Below are 19,519 nucleotides of genomic sequence, written 5' to 3' on the forward strand. Positions count from 1 at the left end.
CCCCAGGGGGGGCAGTACCGCCCACTTTGGAAACCACTGGTCTGCACTATTCTAAGTCCGGGCTACACAGTTTCTATCCTTCTGTTTCTTCACTGTGTGACCGATGTAAAATGTCTCAGAGTACGTTTCCCCATGCCTTTTGATCCTGCCCCTCTCTGACCGGATTCTGGTCCAAAATATTTGACTTGTATGCCAGAAGCGGATACAGCCATTTTCAACTGTGCACAGTCAACAGAAGGCCTTCCTGTAGCTCCACAGCACTTGCTGATGCTGGGAATGACTGTTGTCAAAAGATTCATCCTGGCAGAGTGGAAATCACCCATTTCTCCTTCATTTCAGAGGTGGGTGGCTGACATGCGGCCGGTCATTCAGATTGAAAGACTGAGATTTCTGAGGGTTGGCTTGGCCAGGAAATTTTAGACAATCTGCGAGCCATTTCTCACCAACCTGGACGAACCTAAGGTGGACTGAACAAATGAATGTACACCTCATCTTCCACTAATAGAGGATCTATTGTGGCCTATATGGCGTTTCATGTGAGCACTGTATTATTGAGTAGCTTTTTTTATCCAGCATTTTTCATCATATTCAAGCATATTCTGTTCTATATAAGAAAGAAAGAGTTTTTACAAATTATATCTAATTGGGGGTACTTAAGCACCCCTATAACGGACTAGTTATCCCCTCAGTTTCGTGGATAATGGGGACCAGAACCACCCACAAAGTAGCGTTGTACCTTGACAAAAGCCCCAAGGGGCAAACTTCATTCGAGAGTATTAGACTGTAACCAAACAACAACTATAGATCTACAAATAAAACAAGGAACACAGAATTGCAGTTGAACTCATAGTTTTATTGTCATCATACAAAATTTAAACGTAATTGGAGGGCAATTTAGAGAGTCGCTGGCTAGCTGCGATAATTAAAATAAAACCCCAAAGAAAATAGAGGTTTCCTGCCAGTTGTAGCTCCAGGTCATCCCCTCATGGCTAATGGACCTGGTGTTGGCAAGACAAAGTCCACAGCGGTGACATAGGAGAGTTGTTAGCCTAGCCGTTAGCATTACGCCGGACCAAAAGAACCGTTGGCTTCGCCCCGATGCCTCCCAATGGCTTCTGGAACCCGATAATCCACGGAGCACCCGCTGGTGATCACCATTATTTTGCGCTCTTTTTTTACTTTCCTCAGAGACTGATTTAAACGATGAATTTCTTTTTAATGTAACGAACCGCTAAAATATTAGCTCAGCTGTAGATGTGCTCCCCAGTTTTTTTAGGGGAACACGTTGACTTCTGCCCACCTGCTGTTTGACTGACAGCATGCAGTAGCCTATTACAGTCACACATACAACCTGTCCCTTCTGATAGCTGTATGCTCTCAGTCAGAACAAAATGCACGATACTTTGATATCGTTGAGAATAAAGATAATTTCATTCAAATTCGGCAAAGCAGATAACCAGCGATGACCGAAGCTCGAAGTAGCGAGGGGTCTCTGTATTCCACTTGATTTGTAATCAATCCAGAATGTGTGACATTTGAATGCATTGCAGATAATAAAGAACGTAAGCACAATATTCTTATTTTTGGAGATAGACTTACACTGTTTTTTCCCGCCTGCAGTTTATTTTTGAGCAGGCGCCCGCTAGGACACTTATTTAGGGGGCTGGTGTCCTTTGACAGCCGAGCCCAAGAAGTATGGAGGACCAAGAGTGCCGTAATTAAATAAGAAATTGAAATTTTAATTAATAAAACAGGCCTCAAAACGAACACATGATTTATAAAAACGTAGTTTAGTTGAGGATAAGGACTATTTGGTAAAATATAATTCAGAAATAAAAAAGGGCTTTGAGCATAAATACATTCTGCAATAAAAACGTTAAATTAAAAATGTGTTTTTGAATAGAACCATCACGTACAAATCAATTATGATAAAACTAATTAAAATATCTTTCAAACAGATTTCTTTTTTCTTTTACAAATAAAACTGTTGTGATTCATTGAAAATTCGGTTTATTTTTAATAATTCACTGATCGTATTATAATTGAATTGAGGCACGCTTGGGGGCAGCACTCAAACGAGAAAGTCGGAAAACAACATTCTGAAATTGTCTTTATTATTTGGATTCTGTTATGAATTTACTCAAAATACACAAAATGATTGGAACTTTCAAGGAATACGTCAATAGACATGGACGCAGTTTGATGGGGAAGTGATCTCCGAAATTGGAGGATGGACGGCACCAACGAAATTATCAACGAATGTCAGTCGCATTTACCCCTTCGCTCCCTCATTTATTAAAAAAAATCGTGTCGTTCTCAAATTGCAATATGTTCTCTCAGGGATGCGACCAAATGAATGAAAAAAACAGAACGGAATGACATCGCCATCTTGCGGCATTCATCTCAAAGTGCAAGTGTGGAGCCTCGCTGGAAACAAGGAGGAAAATGCACGCGTCCTTCTTTATTAATATTACATGTATATATTTTTTTGCAAAGTTCCCGAAAGAGAAAAGACAAGTTTTGGGGGTTAGATTTGCTTGATAAATCCATTTTAATGGAAAATGTAAAAGGACTCGATTTTACAAAGCACACTTGAAAATGTTGAATCGAAGCAAGACACCGTTTATAAAAATACCTCAGTCAATGTATATATGTATATATTTACACTTTATGACTTCACAAGTTCATCATAGGAAATCTCCACAAAATGCAAATCATTTCTTAAATAAATTACATCTTTTTTTAAATGTCTGTTTTACAGTCAATACTTTTTTCATAAATTGCAAAAATGTATGCGCAATTCTTAACTTTTTTTCCCCCTCTGTACAATATTTGACAGTTTTTACAAGGTTTTGGCAGTTGGTGAGGCAAAAAGTCTTTTTATGGCACGAGGACGTTTGCCAAAGTGGAGCTGGTGCAGGTTTGCGAGTCAATGTGCGAGCGTCCTCTGTCACAGTACAAGCGTTCCACCGATGAGACGCCAACAAAACTGTACAAGTCACATTTACACAAAGATGGAAATTAAATACACCTTCAGCCAGTAAAACAATAACAAACGTACAAAGTCGATAATTTTTGCTTTCTTTTTCCACTGCAGACTGTCAGAAACGACGGACCTGAAGTCACGCGGCTGCTGCTGGTGATGTTTTTGAGATCGACATAAGAAATGAAGCCATTGGGCTCTTGCTAGCAGGTGGAGAGCCAGCACTTCGGTCCTGGTCTCGGTCCAGTCCGATCGTGGAGCGGCACGTGCGCGGCTGAGATAGGGCTCGAGCCTCTCGTTAGTTTTTTTCCTTTTGAGCCACGGAACAAGCGTCCACTTGTCCCGTTTCCCGATGAGCGACACCACTTGGCACAAATGGTTTAAACTGCCGTTATTGGTCCTCCTCGTCCCCCTCGTTCCCCTCCTCCTGAGAGACGCCCCCTTTCAGGGAGCGCACAGCCTCCTTCACGCAATGGTACAGGATGTTCTTCACCTAGGGAAAGCAAGCCTTAGGAACTCAAGAAACCCCTATTTTCAAAAGTCTAACCTCTCTTACCTGCAGTTTGTCTTCATAGTTGACTTCTTCATGGTTGGGTCTTAGTTGCTGGGTCAGGTGGAAGGAGTTGGCCACGTGTTCAGGAGACACAAAGTCATTGATCACCTGGACGCAGCTGTGAAGGTTCTGGACCTGCAGGACCACGACAAGCGGTAAGAGTCAGCCAGCCGGGACAAGAAAAGTGCTGACCAAACCTGGTGCATGGAGCCGGCGGGTATCAGAACCGAATCTCCCAGGAACTGGACCACGGTCCAACCCTGTACCCCGTGCTCCTCCAGAAGCTGCTGACGCTGCTTCTTGCTCAGGTACCAGCCTTGCTCTCGGATGGGATCTTGCTCCAGCGACACATCCAGGCCCTGCTCTTTGCACAGCTGAGCGACACCAGCACACATTCGGTTAGGAAGGAAAACCCGACAGGTGACATTTGAATCAAAAAACGTCAGATTGGAGAAACACAGGATGTGGGAAAAGATGCCCACCTTGTGCAGGAACTGCCGCACTTTGTCCATGTCCTTGTTGAGGTAGATGTGCCAGAGCGCCCCCGGTGTTTCGCTGGAGTCCTTCAGCCTCTTGCGAACGCCCTCATCCAGGTTATCCTCTTCCAGGCGCTTCAACACTCCTGCAGCCACAGCAAAAGTGCCTCAATGCTCACGTGACACCAGTGGCTTACTTTTCACTTTTATTCCAAATAGCACAATAATGGACAAGTCCACCGTACTACTTAAAAGATGTTACCGGTTTTGGATAAGACGCCGTTGCCTTTGGCCACTCCCACATACACTAGAATAGAGACCACATCAGAGACCTCCACGTGCAAGTTGGCCGTCCCGAAGTCTTGGTCCTGAGATGCAGCCACGCCTGCCGAAAACAAAAGCGCTGATTCACTGGGACCCGATACTACGACAAAATGGAAAATTTAATAGCGGCTCTTTACCATAAGCACAGCAGAGTCTGGGCCCCAAATCGGGCCTGACGAAGAAAGACGGCAGGTGAGACGCCAAATTGAGGCTCCCTTCTGGGTCCGAGTATTCCGGCAGAGGCAGGTTCTTCATGAGGTCGTCGTACCTGAGGGGACACATGAAGGGGCGGGGCTGATTTGGATGCCCTTGTGACTGGTCAAAGGCTTGAAGGAGCCCGTACAGACCTTGAGGGCATGAGAGCCATGAACTCCTCTCCAGAAGGCCAGTCCTTGAGTCTGTAGACCACTGGCTCCCCGTCCTTGGACTTGAGCCGTTCTAAAGTAACGAGAGGATATCACAGGAAGTTGCAACGTGAATGACGGTGGCGCTTTTTTGTGAGACTCACTGGTGATGTCCTCGAATCCGTCCCAGAACTCTTTGATCCCCGAGTTGGAGACCACCTGATCTTGACAGTTGAGAAGGTCGCCTTGGTGGTCGGCAAACTCTTGATTGAAAGACTCAGCTTTCCACAAGCTAGCGTTGAGACGCTTATGGATGCCGGAGACCAGCACAGGCTGCGGTAGGCAAGGCCGTACGTTAAAGAGGTTTCGCAGAGGAAAGCGGCATAAGCGATTGCAACGAAACTTACCTGTCCCCGTTTCCAAGATTCTCGAAAGAGCTTCCAGTTCTGGTGGTTACGGTGATCTTTCAGCCAAAGGAGCCGCCCGTTACTCAGCCAGCAGTGGGGAATGTCCAGGTAGCGATTCGAGGACTCCTCCGCCAGGGTGACGGGCGCCAACCTTTTCTTCTCAGCTTTGCAATCATCTGCCGCGGCAGATGCCGAGTCGCCGATTGGCTCTTGCTTTGCCAAAAGCTTGGCGGGCGGCAGCTGACGACTGGCGGGGATTTTGTTCTCCACCACCGATGCGATGATGTCGTCCAGGATGTTGGGCATGCTGCGCCCGCCTTTTCCAGTCTGGGAAGAAAGAAAATATTGACGCACAGAAACAACCATGGTGCAGCTCTGGAGTTTAGCATTTTTTTGGCTATCAATACACAAACTACAAAGCTTGGGAAAGAAACCTGCGACGCAGTGGAGTAGACGGGCGCAAAGGCGATGCCGGCGTCAGTGGAGCCCAGCTTGAGCTTCCCGGCGGTGGTTGTGAGCAGATCTCGGAGGGTGGAGCCCTGCTCGCTGCCACCACCGCCGCTGGTCAGTGAGGTGGTCTTGCATTGCTGCAGCAGTTCCAAGCTGTCCCGCTCTTTGGCTACTTTGCCCACCGCTGCAGAGTCTTTGTTTTCTGTTAGCCCAAAGAAGAACGATGTGAGCGAGGCCAGTCCCTCCGAGGCTAGAGGCCACTCTGGAAGCCTGCGGAAGAACGTGCCTTTCTTCTCCTCTCTAGATTTCTGCTCAGCCAGATCGGCGAGGAAGTGCAGCGGCGACTGCGACTCTGGCGGGCTGGCACCACTTCCTGCGTCACTTCCCGGGCTTCGTCCTCCGCTGCCGTTGGTCTCCGGTTTGGCTCCCTCTTGATCAGAGTGCTGCAGGCATCGAGGCTCACTTTTGACCAGCGACAACTTGTTGCTGTGGTTTAGAACGTTCTGCAGTACCTGGCAGAAAAATGAGCACCATCCCAAAATTGCTTGATATCTGTATTTGACTTATAAAGGGGCAGGGATGAATACAATACCTGTGAGATTCCATTGGTGCTGGGCAGTTTGCCGAGGAGATTGTTTTTGCTAGCGCAAGCGCAATGCCGTTTGATGTTGTGTTTTTCTCTCAGCAAATGCATGGAGCTCACCAATTCAGTCAGGACTAAAAAAATGAGTGATCAAACTATTGTGTTGGGCTTCGAACACGGGCCGGGGAGAATGCCCTTACCTGTGCCAGGTATGATCTGCGTGGGCATGAGGTGCTTGTGGTCGTGAGGCTGCCCCTTGACGCACTTGAGCCAGCCGTATAGTTCCTTGTCTAGCAATGCAAAAAGGCATCATTAAAGCGCACCAACTTAAAGGTGGGCTACAGCCAGCGACAGACCTTTGGAGCTCCTTTTCTCCTTGGCCTTGTAGCAGTCCAGGCAAACCACGAATCCGCACTTGTGGCACACCCAGTGGATGTTGAAAAGCGTGGCCTCGCAGGCGTCGCACATCTCACGCACTCCCTTGACTGCTCGCTTCCACGCCGGCTTTGCTGAAACCAACAACACCACAAAAGTCAACTTCTAGTAAGCTGCTTTGCATTTAAGGGAGCTTTTTAGGGGTGGGGTGGAAAAGACGCACCATCCTTCTTGAGGGTGGAGACTGCTGTGCTCTCCACCAGGACCATCTGACAGAAAATGTCCCCGATGAAGCCCAGTATGTACTTGGCGGTGCTCCACTCCAGCGAGCTCTCTTCCACAGCCGTCGGGACCCACAGGGCCAGCGCTTCGTTGTCGAACTGCTCTGGGGTGGAGAAGCCATCCGTTCGAATCACGCCATTTTTGCTGTACGAAAGCCTGGGTAGGTGGGGCAGGGTGTTCAGAAAAGAACAAAGATTACATCAGGTGGGGAAACCACAATCAGTAGTCTGTGAAGCCCTTTGAGAGGCCTTGTGATTAAGGACATCACAAATAAACATGACTTGACTACTATATATTAATATATATATTATACATACATACACACACACAGTGCTGTTCAAAACAAAAACAGTGCAATGTGATTAACCAGAATATTCCTGGTTTTTGGTATATTTTTTTATGGCAGACTGTGTTTCATTGTCCTGGAAGTGATAATTGGCTGAGCCTTTGCTGTTGTGGTTATCAACAAGATCAAAGCGGCGCTGCCACGAGCGTCTGCCTTTTCCAGCAGCTGCCCTATTGTTTTATTGTCTGCTCCTATCTTCGGTGTTTTTTCTTCCCGTTTTGACAACTACACTATGGATTACTTCTATCCTATGGACATGGGTTTTAGCGCACGAAAATGCGTTTATTCAAGGAATCAATTTCCTTGCCCTGAAGAATTCTCGTGCCGGCGTGATGAAGGGGCCTACCGTGGAAGAAGAGCCGGAGCTAGCAAAGCGGCCTGCGACGTTATAAGTCTTCGGTACCATCCGTAATCATGGTAAATGCGAACTCACGACCAAATAAGATCATCGAGTGCTGCTGGAAAACATTGAAGCGCACAGAGAGCGCAGTTGCTGTGTTTTGCGGAAACGTGGCTCACGTTTAGCATTCCGGACGCTAACGTGTAGCCACCCGGAGCTATCCGGCTTCAACGCCGCTAAACAGAGACACGAAAGCCGGGGGGAATCGGAGAGGAGGCGGACTTGCTAACACGAGGTGGTGTATTCCTGGATTTTCACAAAGAAAAGATTTCCATCTGCCGCAGGGATGTCGAACTTTTGGACAAGCGTGACGTCATCCACTCCGCTACAAGCACCCCTAGGGCATCATGTTAATCTGTAAATAAACAACGGGATAGACTGATGGAAGTGTGAATTTCCCTACGGGGATGAATAAAGTATCTATCTATCTATCTATTATTTTCTGGTCCATTTTAATAGTTGTCTTCAGTTTTCTTCCACATGTCTCTGGTTTTTCTACCCATTTTGAGGCATTGGAGATCATTTTAGCTGAACAACCAACAATTTTTGCACCTCCTTATAGGCTCTTCTCTCTCCAATCAACTTTTTAATCAAAGAATGACCTTCAACGACCCATTTTCCTCAAATGCATGTTCAATCTGTGCTGGCTTTATCTTCCTTAAATAGGCACCATGCAATCCACACCTGTTTTTGTTTTTTTTCAATGAACTCAGATAATGCCTGCCAAACTGTTATTTTTTAACACATTCCTTTGAACTATTTGCCAAATTTCACAGCCATTGGAGCGTGCGTATTATGAATGCTGGGTCTTGTTTGTTCACTGAGAATCTACTGCACCTACTGGTAGCTTGTTTGGCATGTAACAATAAAAATACCAAAACACGGCATATTTTGGTTAGTCACATTGCACTTATTTTAAACAGCAGTGTATACATACATACATACACATATACATATACATATACATATATATATATATATACATATACATATACATATATATATACATATACATATACATATACATATATATATACATATATATATACATATACATATACATATATACATATACATATACATATACATATATATATATATATATATATATATACACAGTGGGACCTCGCTACTTCGCGCTTCGCGGCTTTTTTTTGGAAGGGGCGTCGCTACTTTGCAGATTTTCACTTTTTGCGGGAATCCCCCTCGGCCGACGACCCTAGCACGGCGTGCCGTTCTCGTTTCCCGGCACGAGGGGGCGGTCGGCGGAGGTCACTCCCAGGCCGCGCGACGGAGCAAATTGGCGGATGCGGCGTCACAAGGCGCGACGCGAGAAAAGGCGGGGAGCCCGCTTGTCCGACGACCCCAGTAGTGTGGCGCGACAACAGGCGGCCGTCCGCGCGCGGCGGACGTGCGCGGGACCCCCGTAACTGTGTCTGTGTCGTGCGTATCGCGCCCGAAAGTACCCGCGCCGCGCGTTAGGGGCTCGCTCGCAGAAGCGACCGAACGGCACCCGCGGTGAGGCGCAAATTAAGAACCCTGTCGTGAATTTGTCTCCGATCGTCCCGGGCGGACGTAAAATCGCCCAGCTGTACGACTCCTAGCGGTGGATCACTCGGCTCGTGCGTCGAAGAAGAACGCAGCTAGCTGCGAGAACTAATGTGATTTGCAGCTGTGATTTGCTGGCAACCAGTTCAGGGTGTCCCCTGACCACTGCCCGGAGATGGCTGGGATGGGCTCCAGCCCCCCCGCGACCCTAATAAGGATAAGCGGTGCAGATAATGAGATGATTATTTTTTTTTTGAAGGGGCGTTGCTACTTTGCAGATTTTCACTTTTAGCGGGTGGTTTTGCTCCCCATTAACCGCGATAACCGAGGTCTTACTGTATATATACAGTGGAACCTCGGTTCTCAACCATAATCCGTTCCAGAACCCTGTTCGAAAACCGATTTGGTCGATCACCGAGAATCGTTTTTGCCATTAAAAGTAATGTAAAATCATTTTGATCCGTTCCAAATCCTTGAAGACTTACCATGAACGTAAACATGAAGCTAACCCAGGCTAATCGTACGTTCGCGTTAGCGTAATCTTCCGTACGAAAGATTACGCTAACACGAACGTGTAAAAATAAAAAAATCAGGTCGTTTACACGTCATTTAGCACCGGGGTCTCCACAACAAGTGGTGAGCGGTTAAAGGATAAAGAAAAGATTTATGAACAGGATTTCTTACCTTTGTGGTGGTCTGCAGAAGCCATGCTCTATTCCCTCGAAAGAAAGGAAACTCGCACATCTTCTTCATATTTTGCTATTATTTCTTTCTTAAATGCAATAGTTGTACGCACTACTCTTCTTTTTTCACCTGTAGCAACTTTGCTGCTTGCACCGACCTTCTTCCGAGGCATAATTAGGGGTTAAAACACTCCTTTCATCGATCTTAAAAACGAAAACAAAAAGTGACAACAGTTCTTCACGAGGGGTGGGGGCAATCTACACCCGTACGCCGCTCAGCATCGCCCCTAGCGTACCGGCGTTCGAACTCCGATTTTTTGAACGAAAAGCGAAGCAAGAATTTCTTGAAATTTTTGGTCGCGAACCGATTTGTTCAAACTGAGAGGCGTTCGAAAACCGAGGTTCCACTGTGTGTATATATATATATATATATATATCATATTTGACATTTTTGTTTTTGTGTCAGGTCTACTGTGAACAGAGATTGTAATGCAGCAAATTTGAGCCCAACCCAAAAAAAGAAAAAAACTACACACTAATGTGAGCTTACCGTCGGAAGAAGTAGAAACGGCAAAAGACAGGCGAGTGCGCCGGCTCTTCGCCTTTCTTGCTGCGGACGAGGCGACACTCGCGGCACTTTTGCAAACTGGGCCCGATCTCGCCGCAGGAGTCGTCCTGAAGGAAAGATTCGCCTGTCTGCTTAAGCTTCTTCACCTTGCGCCAGTCCTTCAGGACGGACCGTGGGATCCCATCTGAAAGACACACCAACACGTTTTTTGCTTTTGAAGCTATGTGTCTGTGATGCAGAAGCGCTGGCTTTCCTGGCCAACGTTTAACCGATTACGGGTTTTTGTTTTCTCTCAAGATGACACATGAAATATAAGTCATTTCTTGACTGGTCTGTCTTACAGAAAAGTGAAAAAATGAAATCGCTAGCGACCACTTTGTCACAAGTTGAAATGTTGCAAGCCCATGTGAACAACGTAGGCGTGGCCAGGATCGTGGCTAAGAAAGAACTTACTGCTGCTGGCCAGCTTGAGTTTGGTCTTCTCCTTGGCAGAGCGGAAGATGCCGTTGGGCTTGGTGTCGTCTTCGTCCTTCTTCCTGGCCATGTCGTTCTGTTTCTTTTTGTAGGTGGGTTTGGGCTGCCGCTTGGCCCGCCCTTCCATCTTGCTCTCACTGGTGTCCGAGTCGTCCCCTGCGCTCTCCGAGGCCGATTCGTAGGCGCGCTTGCTGCTGCGGCGCAGGGAAGACAGCGCTTTCCTGTCCTCGCTGCCAGCCTTCTCCTCGGTTCCGCTTTTGCTCAGCTCCAGTTCACCAGACGCCGAGGCGCTAAGGTTGACAGTGCACGGCTTGATCATTTCCGTCACACTGCTGATGGCTGCAGATTTCTCCACTTTGGTAGTAAGGGAGCTGGCGGCAGTGTTGCGGTCCTCCTCAGAGTGGCGTGTTAGCCAGGCCTTCTTGAGTTTGTGGTAGTTTGCAGCCTGTCCGCCGCCCACTGCAGCTGGCCCGCTGGACTGGCCGTCGTGCAGGGGGCCGGACTTTTCCGGCGTAGGGTTGCCACTAGCACCATCTGAGGTTTGGCCGTTGCCAGGCGGAGGTGTGGAGTCGGGAGATTTTTCAACAGGATCCATTGTGGTGGACACTGAAGCGGCCCTCAAGTTGTTTTTGGAATGGGCAGCCGCCAGCGCAGCTTTGTGCTTTTTGAGGTGGACGAAGGACGGCGAGTAAGCCTGAGCGGAGCCGGTGCAACAAGGCTTGGCTTTTGGGGTCGGATTTGTGCCAGCTGGGCCAGGAGGAGGCTGAGGTCTTCCCGGAGACGAGGTAGGTGAGGCTGTGCCAGGCCGCAGCTCTCCGTGATATGACGAACTGGGGTAGGTAAGGTCTGGGCTAGCGGAGGGAGAGACAGCGGCCTTGGTGGCCCGGATGAAGCCATTGTTTTGATCTAGACTTGAGTGAGCCCGAATGACTCGTGGACTCTCTTCAGTTTTGTGGCAGAGAGGCCCGGCGGCAGCGGCGCACTTCGTGGCGGCTGTGGGTGGCCGAACGATAACAGAGGCAGTAGCTGCCTGTGGCTTGTCTCTTTGCACACCTAGGAAAAGGACCCGAGCGTCTTGGGTTGGCCTCCAGCCGCTCTGCGATGTCACAGCCTCTGCGTTGATCCGACCTTTGATGTCCCTGAGTTCCGGAAGAAGCGTGGGCGGTTTTTGTCGCTCTGCCGATGACTTACTGCTGGCTGCCGCTAAGGCAACAGGCTGGATGGGCGTCAGGGTTGGCGGCGACAGCCGCCCGCCATAGCCGACGCGTTCCCGCTCTTTTTCGCGCTCGGCAGCCTCTTTGCGTTCCAGCGCGTGCTGAGTGGGCGGATGGAAGACGGGCGCTCTGTGAAGCGATGGCATGGCCCTGAGGTTGTGGTGCTGCTGCTGAGTATGATGATGGTGGTTGGACAGGGAAGAGGAAGATGCAGAGGCGCCAGCAGAGAGAGCAGGGCTGCACCTGTCCCCAGCCACCTGGTGGTGATGTTGCACAAGCTGCTCGCTCATCTTGACAGCCAGCCCCTCGCCACCCTCTGGGTGGTGCTTGATGAGGGGGGGTGGCCGGGAGATGGAGACTTTGGCGTTGTAGTTGCCTAGTGACAGGGTGCTGGGGCTGGAAAGTGCCGCGCCCACACTGGCCAGGACCCCTGGGGCCCCCGCCGACACCTTTTTGTAGTAGGACCCCAGCTCTTTGGAGGGGTAGAGTCGTGGGGGCTCGTTGATGACGCTGTTTGACAAGGCGGTGAAGTAGTTGCTCTTCTCAGGCTGGACGATGTGGGGGTGGGTGTGGTGGTGGGCCGCCTTGGGGCTGAGGGAAGCCAGGGCCGGAATCCGGACTGGAAAAGCATGATCCCTACTCCTCTCTCGATCCCGCTCATTCGCGGCCTCGCTGGTGCGCTGAATTTTGGCGGTGAATGGTGCCACCTCGATGCTCTCCTTCAGAATTTGACGATTCTCTTCCTTGTACTTGCTGGCTCGCTCCGCCGCGTCCTTGAAAAAAACAACAAAACATACATTACCGTGATGAAGACAGTCTGATTTAAAAACTGGAGCCAGTCTTGAATCTGAAAGGCGCTAGTTCTTACTTGCGTATGAGCCAGCCGCGTCTTGCTGTGGGCATCCAAGTAGAGGCGATGAAGCTGCACATCTTTGACACTCCTGCTGGTGTCCGTTGGTTCTTGTTTGAGCTGGGCCAAAGTCAAAGTCCTGATGGGATCCGCAAAGCTTCTCTTCTCCAAGTCTCTACAGGCGGCAAAGAATTTGGCAGGCCGTCATGCGACTGCTGATGGTGACAGCGACGGGCCAGACTCACTCTTTGCGAAAATCCATACTGATCTTGGACAGCGGCGGGCTCGCGTGTGTGTTGATTTTAAGGGCCGGGCGGAGCGGGTCGGCACTGGCTGGGCGGACTGGGACGTGACTCAGCAGACCCAAAGTGTCAGCGGCTCCACCCACGGCTTGATGCAGCCACGGACTGGCTGTGTTCTGGACACCGCATGAAAAGTCAAAGGTACATTTCACAAGTAAATTATGCAAAAAAACTAAACAAAACAAAAACAATGAGGCGGTACAATTAAATTGAAGCTATACCTTCCGGAGGGAGACGTCGGAATTTTCGTGGTGAACCCATTTGGCGGCAGAGGGGAGGTTGAGGCCTTGTTGGTAAGAAGCGGCCGTTCCGTTGGGGTACTGCCAAATGATGGGGTAGAGGCCCAAACCTGCAGCGCCACTATGAGGCTGGCTGAGTAGAGGGGGGGCTCCCTGACCCTGAAAGCACATAAAAAGGTTTTGGTTCCGCCCACCCAAATCCCAAATACAAGCTGACCAGACCTGAAGAAAGTGCTGCTGGTGTGCGGTTCCCGGATGAGGTAGAGCGAGGTGACCCAAAGCTCCGGGGGGGTCCAGTGGTGGATGGCCCCCCAGGAGAGAGGCGGCGTGGGCCGAAAGCACCCCGGGGGGCAGGAGGTGCGGGTGAGCTAAGGCCGTTGTGTGAGGAGGAACCAGCAGGTGAGGGTGAGGAGAAGGGGGGAGACACGGGGAGTGGGGCGATGGCGAGTGGAGGCCGTGCAGGTGCGGATGCAAATAGGCCGCCGCGTGATTGGACGAGACCGAAGCGGACGAGGCCTTTTCGTTGTTTGAGCAGCAGAGCAGAGCTGGGTCCCTGTAAACTGTGAAAGTCTCGTTCTTGTCGATAAGGAGGGGGCTCTTGGTGCTACCGCCGCCTGACTCCGAGTGAGCCACAACTGGCTTGAAGCTGCAGCGGGGGGGCTCCATGGCTTCTGCTTTGGCAGAAAAAACACCTGATTGGGGGGAGGAGCTCTCACAATACCGGGGGATTTTATGTTTCGAGACCTCTGGGGATTCGGCTTTGGGCTTGGAGACGTCCGACTTGGGCCTGATATGGTTGGCCTGACCGGCGTCTGGATGAAGAGGGCTGGGAGAGTGGTGGTTGTGCACGGCTTTTTGGGGAGCCAGCAGAGGTTTGCTTTTGGCTTTGCTCAAGTCCGTGCAAAGGAGCGCCTGTGGCTCCGGACACTCTTCGGGTAACGATGGACTTTTGACACCAGGCGGGTAGTGATGATGTTGAGGAAGGAAAACACGAGGGACGGCGGGCAGTTCCTCATCCAGCAACAGCACATTTTCAGCCATTGATGTGACGGGCCTGTTAAGACACAGAACAATAATAATAATACTACACCTTGTTCAGTTAAATTGTTAATGGGAGCTGATCCTACCTAATAACTTCTGGTTGAGATGCCAAAAAGTCGGTCTTGCGATTCAAAGTCCTGGCGGCCGTGCCACCTCCCGTCGAGCCGTGCATCGCGGCCGGATCAGCTTCAATCCTGCGGCCCCCTTCGGAGGGCGAAGGCGAAGGGGGAATGGGAGGCGAGGAGACAGGTGAGGGCTGCAAAGCCAGGTAAGGCGAAAGGGCGGTGGACTCAGCCTTCTGGGAGGCCAGCAAAGCCGACACAGCCTCAGAACTCTCCTGATGGGCGGTGGCCTGTGCCTCCTCGGTGATGTCCATGGCACTGCCGCCATGGAGGTGGGACAGCGAGGGGGCCTGACATCCCACTGAGGCTTTAAAAAGAAGGAAACATCAACATATTGCTTTCATCTCCTGGCCAGGGGCTGACGTACCTTTCACAGTGTTTTTGCTACTTTCTATGACGGTGGCCTGGTCAGGCGTCAGTTGCTGTGGCGACCGACTGATCTGCGTCACTGCCACAAATTCTTCCTCCTCCTTTGTGGTCATTTCCTGAATGGCCTTCTTGCTGTCCTCTGCAGACGAAAACTCCGCCCACGGACCATTAGAAGAGGAGTCTCCCCTTTTGTCGGTCGGCATCTTGTTCTCGTTGTCCGTTTTGGTCTTGGCGCCGCCGCCGCTCTTCAATTCGTTCTCAGAGTTGGGCTCAGATGAGGAGGACGAAGAAGAAGAGGACGAGGACAAGGAAGAGGAGGAGCAGAAGGAATGGGCGGTCCTCTTGTGCATGTTTTCAGAGTCACTGCTCTCTGACAAATCAGAGGTTGCGTCGGACTTGAGTCTCTTCAGGCCCGTCTTCTTGTCGTCGTCGTCGCCTTTGCGTCGTTTGTTGCTTGCCTGTTTGACCTTGGACTTGCAGTCTGCCAAAAAGAGATACTTCCACATGAGATCTGTGGCAAGCTGCATCACAGCGCCCCGACCTCAGCCCTACCTTTGCTGCTGGTTTCGTCTCTCCTGTCGTCGTCGGCGACGCTGCTATCTGAACCTTTTCGGCGGGAGGGGCGGGGATTGCGCTCTCGGCTGTTTGCGTTGGGAGAATGCTGCAACTGGCCAACCGGCAGCTGGTTCTGTGGTGCCTGCTGGGAGGCTTGCGGCCCCTGGGAGCCTTTAGGGTGGGGACTGGACATTGTCAGGATGGGGCGGGGGCTGTTGGCTTGGGCCCGCGTGTAATGGCTCTGTGAAAATACAAGAGGCTGATTAAAATCTGAATGTGACTGAGGACGTCCACCATAAAAGATTGCATACAAAATGAATCAAGTTTTCTGCCGGCTTCTCGAGATATTGATGAGGACGCGGCTTTCTCAATCGCTTCTTGAGCGGAGATTGTCCTGGCCGCACCGAAAGCAACATTTGGTGGAACATTCTGTACTGGATATGTTACAGATTAACCGCTCCAAAGCTGGATGGGCTAGCCCGATAACCATAACATTTTAGTTGAGCAGAAATGGGGGACTGAAACAGAGGCTTTGCTGCCAGATGACCAAACATTCGAGCAGCTCAAGTCAAGTCAAGCCACATTTATTTGTATAGCTATTAATCACAAAATGTCTCAAAGGACTGCACACGCCAAGATTACTCCATCTCCTGAATACAAGAAACCTTGTGAAGGGGGCACGCAAGTGGTAATCCCCCTACCTGGATGACCAGGCTGAGATAGATGTTGCATTTGGTAACAAACTTTGACTGGATTGAATTTGCAACCGGCCATGACAAAGCACAGAACTCTCTTGTCAGGTCACAAAGCACAGGAGATTGCTTGCCTACCTGAGCGTTGGCAGTGATCCCGCCAGGTCGTCCGCCAGCCATCTTAAATAGAGACAAAATCAAACACATAATCAAAATAAATGGTGAGACATTGGAGATCTTCTGCTTTCTTAAGAAAGTAAGCAGCTTTTAGGTGTTTTTTATAAACTTTGTCAGATGACTGCAGTCATCTTGACTGCATACAGTATTGTGAATGAATAACTGAATGGATGAACTCACAAGTGCTGAATTGTTGTTCTGACTGGACCGTGACCTTCTCCTGCATGTGATGCCGATGTTTTCCCCTTTGAGGAGCGAGTGAACCACGTCGTCCAAGAAGGTCATCTGGATCATAGACGGATCCACATTTTGAGGCTCTAACACCTGAAAGGAACACGGTCCAGCTAAAGCACTATGGAGAATATGGGGAGGGATAGATCAGGGCATACCTGATCGTTCATGACCACCATGTTTCGGCTGAAGAGGTCGTGGTGTGTGATTATGCCCGTGAACCACTGGGTGGCCGAGTCCTGTCGGTAAACGCGCACACGATAACCGTTCAACGAATAGGGACCTGAAAAGCAAAAAAACTATGGTAAAACCAAATTACTTTTGTGACTTTGTGAGGACAGCCGGTCAGCTCACCTTGCATAAAAATTTCTTGCACTTTCTGGTCTTTGAGCCAAGCCTTCAATTCCTCGTGGAGTTGAGGATTGTCCCTTAAGACTGGATACGGACTTTCCACTTCGTCCTGTGGGACCAACAAGAAACTGTTCAAACTTGAACAGTGTTTCTGAATTCGGCTGGACAACATGACCCAAAGCATTTTGGAGATCAGGTGAAATTTTACTATTTGCCATTTGGAGCTTGTTTGAAATACAATTGATTTGTTTTCAAACCTGTTTACAGTTGACTCTGTTTGACATGCATTGATACAACAGATGGATTTGCTCCACAAAATGGGGCAAAGACTCAAAGCGTTCAGGTTTTAGGTGATGGTCCCGAATGAGACAAACGATTTCACAAACTGAGCAGTGTCAAATTACAATCCTGATTTTCTTCCAGGTTAAAAAAAACAAGATAAATTAATTGGCAAAGGGAAACCATTTTCAAAGTCCACAATAAACTGACCTGGTCCAAACAGAATTGGAGACCAAGCATTTAAAAAGGCTGCTAACAGGCTACTGATCCAAATTTGTGAAAAAAATAATGCGGACTGGAAGACGCAGAGCAAAGTTTTGAGCCTGGGCAGATCCATCCCCCTACGAGCAGAGTGGTTTTCCCCAAATGTTTGTGCCTGTTCCAAGAAAAAGAAAGCAGCGGACTTCATTTGCTGAAGCTCTTCACTGAATGTAAGCCTTATGTCGTCACTTTTTGGGAATGCAAAACTAAAGACAAAATGATGCCTTATAGGCCGGTCGTCAACACCAGCCACTGGGGGCGAACGCCTTTATTAATATTCCATTCAGTTAATCATCATAGCAATGTGGCATAAAACAAATCATTGTTGACAATACTAAAATACAAAGCAAAATCAAGTTGACAAGAAGTGTAGTGGCCATCTGTCAAGATGTCACCCAGTACATGAAAATAGACTTTTGGCCTATCTTGGGGAAAGCGTGAACTGAATTCACTCTGTCATTAGCAGACAAGCACAATGTCAGTCAGTCACGTTTAGAGAGGAGCACGACTCCTCCAATGCGTTGGACATGAACTTTCGTGGCTGACCTTGTTACTCTCGATCGAGTGACAAATGAAAAGCAGCTGCTGGCAGCATATGGGGAGAAAAACAAAATCTTCTCGGTTAAAAGATTGAGTCAGCGCTAAGAGTTGATGTTGTACATCCCCCTGCTTTGCTCATTCACTCCCACATGGCCACATGCCCCCGCCCCCTGCTCTAGAGACCTTTGAACCCCTGAGTGCTGTTAAAACAATCCTTCTTGCTCACTGGCTCGCCCGCCCTTACTTTCTCTCCCTCTCTCTCTCTTGCTCTCTGCGACAACTATGCATGTGCAGCCACTCCTCTCTCTGTTTTTGCAGTTGGTCAGGAAGAACAGCATGAGGAATAGCTAGGGAAGGAGGGGCCTCCCATCTCTTTGGCAGCCACTGTACAATCAACTCTGTTTTCTCCACTTCTGTGAGGCATTCAAAGTGGAGAACTGTGCAATTTACGAGTTACGTTTTTGCCAGGCTACAAATTCTCTCAGGTACAATTAAAATCAGAAATTGTTTGGACCTTCTTCAGGCACTCTGTAAACATGTGTGCTGCAATGGCTACTTTATTTAGCATGCTAAAAATAGAAGTATTGGCCTAGCGCCAACAGAGACAGAAGAACAAGAAATAGGCAACAATGGTGTGATGTCATCATATGATTCTTCTACTTATTAAGCCATTTGAAACTTAAAAGAAAAACTTTGGGTGATTGGCTTGGAATCAACCTTGAGAAAAGGCCACTGAGCCAAAATTGGCCAAATTTTACAAATAGGTTTCCTGCAGTGCATGATTCTTTGGAAGGTGACGCGCTTCCTCTTTACCTGGTAGGGTTGGTAGGCCGAGTGGTCTGACAAGAAGTCCAGATGTCGGTCTAGTAGAAATTCCACAGCTGTTACCGCTGACAACAAGCTTTTGCCCACCACCGGCTTGAACGCCTGCACGGGAAGAAAAACATTCACAAATTAGTAAACAACCAAGCACTGTTATTAGGAGATTGAGTATGTCACTAAAGACCAAATATCAATATCTATTTATGAGGTATAGACACAGATACTGTCATACATTAAACTAAATAAAACAAATAAAATAAATAATAAGTATAGGCTAGTGCAAATATTCTATAAAAGAATAAAAATACCAGACTTTCACAACCTGAAGGTGCACATAAAAGTCTCTGATTTTTTTCAAATTGTGCAGTGCGCCCTGCCCTGTCTGATGTAAAGCGGGGGACATAAACCAGCTTGGTGGCCTTAAGGTTGGGTGCCTGCCCTAAGACTGAGTCTTAGGCTTACAACATTTTGGGGTGAAATCTGATGTGTTTGTGAGATCGGTTACATTTCCAATAAATGCAACTATGTGACTTCTATAGACCTTTTTCGCAAACGCCAAACGACACTTTTGCTTCTGCATTCAAACCTACAATGACAATTTGCCCAGTATAAAACATTACAGTTCAACCAAAGTTAAACAATTTACATGTAGCACAGTTCTAGCATTTAACAGTTTCA

The 19,519-nt window shown here is 48.7% G+C and overlaps 1 protein-coding gene across 2 annotated transcripts in view; it reads right to left on the reverse strand.

Annotated features, from left to right (window-relative positions):
* Positions 1-2,574: 2,574 nt before the first annotated feature.
* The window catches only part of jmjd1cb (jumonji domain containing 1Cb), a 57,986-nt gene continuing 41,041 nt past the window's right edge, over positions 2,575-19,519 (reverse strand). Inside the window, exons 3-32 of one of the 2 annotated variants that reach the window (XR_015847945.1) lie at positions 18,833-18,946; positions 16,943-17,048; positions 16,747-16,871; positions 16,538-16,681; positions 16,319-16,360; positions 15,486-15,729; positions 14,932-15,414; positions 14,529-14,871; positions 13,624-14,455; positions 13,384-13,560; positions 13,106-13,278; positions 12,879-13,035; positions 10,776-12,783; positions 10,305-10,506; positions 6,719-6,933; positions 6,477-6,629; positions 6,321-6,410; positions 6,130-6,254; positions 5,824-6,049; positions 5,522-5,739; positions 5,088-5,414; positions 4,845-5,013; positions 4,684-4,774; positions 4,474-4,604; positions 4,275-4,397; positions 4,019-4,158; positions 3,734-3,910; positions 3,540-3,671; positions 3,117-3,476; positions 2,575-2,989 (exon numbers count right to left, since the gene is read on the reverse strand). Coding sequence is in view for 1 of the 2 variants with exons in the window: in XM_088323374.1 (XP_088179500.1) it covers positions 3,375-3,476; positions 3,540-3,671; positions 3,734-3,910; positions 4,019-4,158; positions 4,275-4,397; positions 4,474-4,604; positions 4,684-4,774; positions 4,845-5,013; positions 5,088-5,414; positions 5,522-5,739; positions 5,824-6,049; positions 6,130-6,254; positions 6,321-6,410; positions 6,477-6,629; positions 6,719-6,933; positions 10,305-10,506; positions 10,776-12,783; positions 12,879-13,035; positions 13,106-13,278; positions 13,384-13,560; positions 13,624-14,455; positions 14,529-14,871; positions 14,932-15,414; positions 15,486-15,729; positions 16,319-16,360; positions 16,538-16,681; positions 16,747-16,871; positions 16,943-17,048; positions 18,833-18,946 (7,569 nt within the window). In the remaining variant the exon portion in view is untranslated. Of the gene's footprint in view, positions 3,477-3,539; positions 3,672-3,733; positions 3,911-4,018; positions 4,159-4,274; positions 4,398-4,473; positions 4,605-4,683; positions 4,775-4,844; positions 5,014-5,087; positions 5,415-5,521; positions 5,740-5,823; positions 6,050-6,129; positions 6,255-6,320; positions 6,411-6,476; positions 6,630-6,718; positions 6,934-10,304; positions 10,507-10,775; positions 12,784-12,878; positions 13,036-13,105; positions 13,279-13,383; positions 13,561-13,623; positions 14,456-14,528; positions 14,872-14,931; positions 15,415-15,485; positions 15,730-16,318; positions 16,361-16,537; positions 16,682-16,746; positions 16,872-16,942; positions 17,049-18,832; positions 18,947-19,519 lie in introns of both variants that reach the window. The other variant, XM_088323374.1, reaches the window with a different exon arrangement.

The sequence above is a fragment of the Urocampus carinirostris genome, chromosome 19 (assembly GCF_059441175.1).
Source record: "Urocampus carinirostris isolate Australia breed hairy pipefish chromosome 19, RoL_Ucar_1.0, whole genome shotgun sequence".
NCBI classification, from domain to species: Eukaryota; Metazoa; Chordata; class Actinopteri; order Syngnathiformes; family Syngnathidae; genus Urocampus; species Urocampus carinirostris.